At 40.6% G+C, this 8,364-nt stretch overlaps 3 protein-coding genes across 5 annotated transcripts in view; 1 reads left to right on the forward strand and 2 right to left on the reverse strand.

Annotated features, from left to right (window-relative positions):
- Nucleotides 1-8,364, reverse strand: part of LOC124289665 — a 28,446-nt gene that overhangs the window by 14,334 nt on the left and 5,748 nt on the right. The gene's annotated exons all lie outside the window — the stretch shown is intronic.
- Nucleotides 1,660-4,575, reverse strand: LOC124289668. 2 transcript variants are annotated; one of them, XM_046726275.1, is made up of 2 exons: nt 4,440-4,575; nt 1,660-3,509 (listed from the first exon to the last, which is right to left on the reverse strand). In XM_046726275.1, exons 1-2 carry the CDS (start codon nt 4,477-4,479, stop codon nt 2,719-2,721), a joined length of 831 nt encoding a protein of 276 aa, XP_046582231.1. In that variant the 5' UTR covers nt 4,480-4,575; the 3' UTR covers nt 1,660-2,718. The 2 variants fall into 2 exon arrangements, with proteins under 2 accessions (XP_046582231.1, XP_046582232.1); XM_046726276.1 differs by having other exon boundaries at nt 1,660-3,503; nt 4,440-4,574.
- LOC124289669 lies at nt 5,805-8,141 on the forward strand. The gene is made up of 2 exons (XM_046726277.1): nt 5,805-6,018; nt 6,887-8,141. Exon 2 carries the CDS (start codon nt 6,895-6,897, stop codon nt 7,672-7,674), a length of 780 nt encoding a protein of 259 aa, XP_046582233.1. The 5' UTR covers nt 5,805-6,018; nt 6,887-6,894; the 3' UTR covers nt 7,675-8,141.

Below are 8,364 nucleotides of genomic sequence, written 5' to 3' on the forward strand. Positions count from 1 at the left end.
CACACACACACACACACACACACACACACACACACACACACACACACACACACACACACACACACCACCCCAGCCATAAATTATGAACGATCCCTTATAAACAATTCTCATTGGTGAATGAGTATGGTTTTACGCCGCTTAAGGGAGGGGCATCTGAAACGGCTTCGAACTTCATCTTAGGTGTGAATAGCAAACGTGTTAAGCGGGACCTTACTGTTTGACAAATCCTTGTCCCAATGTAACACTGTGACCGACATTTTAACAACCGTTACATGTAGTGTGTAGTTTAAGAAATACCTGAAAGTGTGAAAAAATAATAATTGAAAGGGCATAATTATTTGTAAGGTTTGTGTATGATAAACTGATATGTTTGATGTGGGAAGAAAGCCCGAAGTAATACAGTAAAGAAGACATTCACCCCTTTGATGAACCCTACGTGTTTGGTGTTGACAAACCCAGAGTGAGTGAGTGAATATGGTGTTTTATCAGACTGGTCTTTTCTTGAGTTGACAAGGATGTTTATGTTAGAAACGGCGAAAATCAACAGTTCTAGATCAAAGGGCATTCCAATTAAAAGTATTGGCAATCTTTTGCTTAGCGATTTTTATTGTTGGTACCGTAATTTTTTATTTATTACCTGAATAATCTGAAGCAAACACACCCTTGGACTTTATGTGAAAATCAATAACCCGCTTAACACTCCATAATAACCTCACTCCTGACTCCTCATACTCCTCGAATAATAATCACTCATTCATAGCTCAAAGCTTTATAATACTCACTCACACTCCACGTATAATACCTCACCCTGAGTTCACTCACTCACTCATACTCCTAGTATAATACTCATTCATGAGCACGTATAATACTCACTCACTCCTCCTAGTATAATACTCACTCACTCAGTCATACTCCTAGTATAATACTCACTCCGTCATACTCCACGTATAAACTCACTCATTCTCATACTCAACGTATAATGAGCACTCACTCGTCAGGCATGTATAATACTGACTCAATGGGTATAAACCCATCATGATGTTTTCGATCACAGATCAGCTACTATTATGTGAGGAAACATGGACGCACAGGAGTCCAGCTCGGTAGCCTGGTGTGTTATTGTTACCAGTCAGCGTGTATAGTGTTCATGATATCAATCACAGGTTTGTCTTTCATGCTGATCGTTAAAGAAGTTAAATAACAAACACAAATAACCTGAAGCGATGTTATCAACCCTTGAAAATCCGCGTTAGAATTGTTCTTCAGAAACCTATGCTTGTCGTAAGAGGCGACAGTGTGGTCAGGCTGGATGATGCTCATGATGATAATCACTGGATTGTCTGGTCCAGTTATTTACAGAAGGTCGTCACACAGATGAAATCATGCTGAGTGCGGCGTTAAAACAATCACAAACATTATTGCTATTATAGAATGTTAAGAGGGCTGACGCTTTTCACGAACACATATTCTGCTCAGAATCGGTCTTGTATTTGGTTTCCACGCGAATGCATGCGGTAATAACAGCTAGTGATCTCTTCACAGTTCAGTGAGTAAACTTTAGTATAATTCAATTTCTGAGAGCATGAGAATTGATCTACGCAATTAAGATACGATGCGACTCAGTGAGCCATATCACCCGTCGGTCGCCTCTTACGACTAGTACAGCATAAATTCTAACACAGATATTCACGGCTTGATAACGTTACTGAATTTAGGTTATACAGCTTCCCAGGACATCGTAAACAACAGAAGAAGATGTAGATGATGAAGAGGTTTATTCGACAAGAAAGGCAACATGGTTAATTCCACTAACCGAAGCTAAAGATATATGACATGTTATACTGTATGAATAAAACATCGATGTTACATTGGAAATGTATATAAACATTTTGCATACATTATTTTTCTTCTGCTTGAAGTTGAATAAAATTTGTTAGATGGATACATGTAATGACAGCTAGGGATGGACAGTCTTCTGGTTTACGTACGGTTGGGGCAAATTAACACTGGAATGGTATTCATCAGTATTGTATTATAATGACATTAATTGTAAATCAGTTCTGATATCGTTACCATTACAAAACTGTTGACAATACAAGTTAACCACACAGTCATACTCACATATTCATCTCTGTAATAAATCGGTGTTAATCCGTACACCGTCTCTATTTGTGTTTCTCAAATGCACGATGAGAATCTATACGGAAACACAGAACATTATAATCGGAACGTTTTCCAGTGTTTGACACATGAAGTTTCACACGCGAAGCTCTGTCCTGTTTAAGAAGATTGACTATTTTACACTGGTGGGTATAATGGAATCAATCACAAAACATTTAATCGTTAATTACAACATATGTCTATTTTTGTTGGTTTCACAGTAAGTTCATTCACGGACAGTCTCATAGATGTCATGCTCTTGGTACAGATAAAATGTATCTGGAGTAATGCACAACACTTCAACCATGTCTGTACGTTGGTCCAAGGACTTGTACAAAATGAAATTGATTATCAATATGTCTGCTGTTACTGACAGTGAGTTTCGAAGCTTGACATCGGTACTTAGGAATGGGTTGCCATTGGCAGCAGTCCAGTAACAACTCGTTCCAGAAACGACAAATATTCTTCATGAATAACTCCCATCTGGAGAATCAAAACCGAATATCTGCAGTTGGAACAAATGTTCCTGCCAAAATTCTAACCCTCATTTTTCGAAGGTTATAGTTGATATATCTTGACAGTCTGTGACACTCCGTATTTAAGGTGGAGAGAGCCGGACACGGGCCAGGTAACGGTTCGAGATTTGTTGATATCTACACTGAAAAGTTTACCAAATCTGTCTTTGTCTTTAATGTCCCTCAGAACGGTAGCCACGTCCCCCTGGACAGTCATGACGTGTCTCCTCTCACCACGGGCGTCCCGTATGACTGCAAGGACCGTCCCTTTAAGTTTCACGTCCATTGAGAACTCATACTGGCAGCTTTTCTCCTCTATTGCCAGTTCAGCTACAGTGACGACATTACGTCTAGAGGTGATTTTGGTGTCCACAGACCACTTGACCTTACTTTCAACAGTGTTCTGTTCCTCGTTATCCACATTCAGTCGATGTCCAAAGCTGGCCTCTGCTTTGGAAGGTTGGTCAAGATCTGGAGGAAGGGTAAGTTCGATGCCGACATTTATATCCCTTGAAAAACCTTTGGTTAGTTTGGTGGTTGCTGTGGAAACTGTCTCCTTCTCAGCCCTGAATGTCTGTTCTTGGTCATCCTTGGTACTGTTATTGTATTTGGAGTCGTAGAGAACGTGTACTTTAGTGGGAGTCGCCTCAACTTTCGTGTACTTTGGCGTTAGGGACGTGATCTTCACTCTATGCCATTTCAACTCGATATCAGCTTCTGTAAGCTTCAACTTTCTGGAAAGTACAGGTTGTCTGGGTGTCTTGAGATAGGTCGTCCATGCCCACTCCTTGAACACTGTGCTAATGTCTGTAATTTTCGTGGACGTACCTGAAACTGTAAACAGTATCATATCTGAATTTCACGTTGTCAAAATGTTTCGTTTCAAGAGGAAATACCCACGTTCGGTTGTTGGTAAACTTGCGTGTATATTTACGTAACTATGTCATTCAAAATATGTAACAGATAATAGCGTTCGTATCCCCTGGACTATCATGAATTGTTTAATGCACACATACAATTGTCATAGGTACAATCACTTTTCACTAGTGACATGTACAGCTGTATGTATGTTTGCGTGGATGCACTATGTCGCTAATTGCCTAGATAAAGAGCATGGTGAAGTCTGTGGCCAAAAGCGCAGATATTCACGATGAAGGCCTGAGTTTCATTGGTACGCCGAAACATGACTAGAACTGTCTTGTCGTAATAGGCGATTGATGTTATAGTGTGGTCAGTCTCGATGACTTGATTGATGCATGTCAGTTGATTAGATCACTGAATTGCCTGGTCCAGTCTCGATTATTAACAGGCCTCCGTCACAGTGCTGGAATATTGCTGGAGAGCGGCGTTAAACACAAACAAACGACGACACTGATCTTGGTCACACATTTTAAACACCCAACCCTCATTAGTCTTACTGGTTTAAGGCGAGATCCCCTCTGAAAATATGTGTGATCGATAGTTGTAACCTTGGTGATAGTTTGTGCACCGTCAATCATGAAATACTACCAAGACATGCATCAACGAATAAATACGAAGTGATACAAAACAACTGTGACGTCACACTATTGTTATTCGATCCATTATTTTTCACGTGGGCTTCACCAAAGTCAAAGGCAGCTTTAGCACTACTGACATGTGATGCCATATGGGGTTTGACGGGGTTTGACAGGTTCAAAAATCACATTGCGTAAAATATAAATACGTATAATACATACGCACGCGTACGCGTACACACACGCGTACGCACGCACACCTACTCACCTGAGGGAATATCAGGACGGTAAGCCATGTTCTGTTGCATTATGTCACCTTCCGCCCTGGTGTAATATCAACCATTTAATACTGAGGGGGTTAGCTAGACCATTCATTATATAGTCGAGGTGTGTCATATGTCAGGCAGTTTTATCACCGCGTGACGTGTACCTATTCCTGGAATCCCTGAATGGTATCTATAACATCTGCAACTGGGGGTATTTCCGTGGAGATAAAGGGTTATTAGTTTTAGTTAGCGGTTAACCCTATGGAAAGGGTATCTATATGTGAAGACACTTCATTCCGCCTAATTCATGGAAACAGTGCATAACCATAACAGGCAACCCATGGCGAGAAAATCAGTTGAACCGATAGAAGAGTACATTATTGTGCAGCTTAGACACTCCATGTATTTATGTAGACGCAGTCGCACTTGACGTTGGCTGACGTAATGTTGTGATATCAGATGAATGTCACGTGGTATTGGTCTTAAATCTTTTAATAAATTAAAAGCTCGTAAATGAACCCCAGATCTGTTTCGTCAATACACTGTCAATAATGTTTGTATTTAAAAATGTATGTAAGTAAATATTCCACGAGTCATTAACCTTGTTTCTCCCATGGATATAGTAATGACTGGCTGAAGTATGGATTCCTAGCTTTTTTTTGTGCATAAGCTTCAAGTTATATCAGCCGAAGGATATCGTTAACAGAATAAATTGGTTGACCTTTCATTTCAGGGACCCACACATTATCACGTGTGCACACACGCGCATGTCACATGCTTAGCTGGTTTTCAAGTATTTGTTTGGGTATTTCTGTTTTGTTTAAAGCCGCACTCAGAATTATTTCAGTTATATTGTGGCGGTCTGTAAAGAATCTTGACCAGACAAATCCAGTGGTCAACATCATGAGCACGATCTACTAATTCATCGAGCCTGACCACCTGATCCTGTTAGTCGCCTTTTAGGACAAGCTGAAGACCAATTCTAACCCGGATATTCACGGGTCTCAGCAAATGTAGATATGTAGGTAAAACTGCATAATCGGTCACTTTTGCATAGTAAATGTACAAGAACGTGTATAAAATACAAGCATGCGAATATACGATTATTAACAGGGCTATATATCAATATTACATGCACTGCAATGACGGGTGTTCTAACAGGCGCTCACTGCAAGTCGATAATCGATATCACCCAGCGCATGCCAGGCCCTATCTTTTGATTGCAATCTACAAACTATCTGTACCACGGACCCTGTTGTTAATACTTCGGGGATTCCCTTCGAGAACGGTAATACCAGGTAAGTCGTTGTACACAAATATACCTGACGGATGGGTTGAACACTGGTCCTTTGTCGCCGTACATGTAGACGTGGCAGATGGACGCAGACGTTCCTAATATAGTGCTGTCGTGTCAGATATCACCTGATAGGTTTATCCCCATTTTCACTTTACTGCCTAACGACTTGGTACTCACACACTCACATATACGAACCGATGTGTCATGTGATCTGACCTATGAAGCACGTCGCATGACATAGCTCAAATCGTGTTCAGGAATTACTCGGTACTGGTGCCATTCTGGTATGTTGAACACGTTTTGCTATACATCATACTTTAAATATCATCCAGGTTTCATATTATGATTTAATCAATGTTTATCCGGGAATTAGGTCATCCAGCCCATATTACAGTGATACATTCTTATGTATATATATCAATAACATATATAAATATGTGTGTGTGTGTGTGTGTGTGTGTGTGTGTGTGTGTGTGTGTGTGTGTGTGTGTGTGTGTGTGTGTGTGTATTCATCAAACAATAATGCATACTGTGATATACATAATTTACACTATAACGTTTATACAATTTGGCGACATACACAATACACCATTACTACAAGAATATGGATTTACATACAGTGCTTCACATATTAAGGTTCTTTGCTATTTAACACCGCATTACATTCTTTTGGTCAGACAAGCCTGTGATTGATATTATGAACATATACGGGTTACAATAGCATGCAACGAGCCAGGGTGCCGAGATGGACTACCGAATCCGTTACCCCACGACCTCGGTAACTGCTGAGCATCAGCTTAATCTGTCATCACTTCATAGTGAGTGAGTGAGTGAGTGAGTGAGTGAGATATAAAGTGAGAGAGTGTAAATAAACGAAAGGCAACACGCAAGTCTGGGGACCAAAGTGGAATAGGCGAGACAGTATTTAGGTAACACAGGGACAAAAAATTATATTTGAACAAAATTCAAATTAATTTGTAACATTTGATGTTGACTCTACGTCTGTGAAGAGCAGAAACATAATATTAGGTTTTAAGCCCATGTCTGGTGTCCTCAGCCGTGGTATTGCGGGATTATTGCTAAAAGACTAAAATCACTTTATGTTTAGAATTTGAGCTCATTTCGTAATCAGTCATCTACCCTTTGCCCTAGATATCAACATGCCAAGCAAACTGACGGACCTTGATGACGTCATAAAGAAGTGGGCGTGGGCGACATTTATTAAAACAAAAGGACAACACGACTACAACGACTACCAGCTACACGTGGTGTGGGATGGTGTCCGATTTAGTACAGAGCAGCCCACGTATTTCTTTGGGAGATACGATTACAAAACACCCAGATCAACGTCCCTTTTCAAGGCCAATTACGACAACCACACCGACGTCACGCATGACCATGAGATAAGGGAACAACGCACGACATCGGCGACAGCGAGGGTTGTAATAAAACTAGGTTTTTGTCGTGGAGCGGATGTAGGTATAAAACTTACCGCTCCCGAAGATGTCGCAGGCGCGTTTAACAACGGCATATTCATCGCCGGTGAGGGAGACAACAGGGCAGATAACTCTATTTCCTGGGTGATCAAGTACAGCGTGACAGCGCCACCTATGCGGAGAACCACTGCCATGGTAAGGGTCGTTGAGAAACGTTTCAAATGCCGCTTCAGAACCACCGTGGGTATACAGGGACGGGTCGTTGTGTTAGTTGTAAACACCACTGACAACAGTCAGGTTCGAATTCAGGTCGAGGGTGACATTGCAACTATCATCGGAGACGCAATATACCGACGTGAAATATATTTCCCTAACTGTGTCTATGTTCAGGGAGACATGGTCAAGTGGCCAGTTATTGGTAAACTACATGTCTCGCATGGCGTGTCACAAGAAATGGACCTTGCACAAGAGCAACTACCTACTGGAGTGGATTCCAGAACCTAGGTTGGGCTGACGTTAAAATGCATTTCTCAAATGATATATCGAAGGGGATTTGTTGATGTCAACAATGGATATTTATATGTAAATTTCTTAAACAAAACTGATTGTTCAGTTAGACAAAGCTGATTGTTCAGTTACACAAAACTGATTGTTCAGTTACACAAAGCTGATTGTTCAGTTACTTAAACTAAACTGATTATACATTTACTTAAACCAAACTGATTGTTCGGTTCTCCCTTACACAGAATACAGCAACACGTTTTGAAGCAATAAGCGATGGATGCCTTGAGATACGATATCCTGACAGTGTGTTCCAGGGAAATATTGTACTTTGCTGATTGTATGCTAAAGTTTAGTAAAATTTATATTCATCAACATTGTCATTGTTTTCAAAGGTACAGACAGAATAACTGTATGTGTGAACGGTGTTACCTGTGTTTTCACATTAAAGGCGGATGTTCCTTCCTCAATCAAGTATTTTGTTTCTTTGTTTGCTTGACGCCATATGGGCTTAAAATTGCGACCTGAAACGTTGCTCTTGGGTTGCTAGAGTGTAGGAAGTTAAATCTCTGTCTGTCTGGGAGAGCCTCATTTCAAATTTACCTAGACAGGTGAACATCTGATCAGTGAACTGAATCGAACTGACGATATATATCTAAGCACAAAATTATAGACGTATTGGCAAAACGAAAA

This window comes from Haliotis rubra, unplaced genomic scaffold, assembly GCF_003918875.1.
Source record: "Haliotis rubra isolate DU_JTF1 unplaced genomic scaffold, ASM391887v1 Scf446, whole genome shotgun sequence".
Taxonomy (NCBI): domain Eukaryota; kingdom Metazoa; phylum Mollusca; class Gastropoda; order Lepetellida; family Haliotidae; genus Haliotis; species Haliotis rubra.

Excerpts from the sequence above, each read along its gene's own strand:
- LOC124289668 (XM_046726275.1), bottom strand. The coding sequence starts at position 4,479 with ATGCAACAGAACATGGCTTACCGTCCTGATATTCCCTCAG. Across the intron at positions 3,510-4,439 it reads CCGTCCTGATATTCCCTCAG|TTTCAGGTACGTCCACGAAA; the intron begins GTGAGTAGGTGT and ends TACTGTTTACAG.
- LOC124289669 (XM_046726277.1), top strand. The coding sequence starts at position 6,895 with ATGCCAAGCAAACTGACGGACCTTGATGACGTCATAAAGAAGTGGGCG.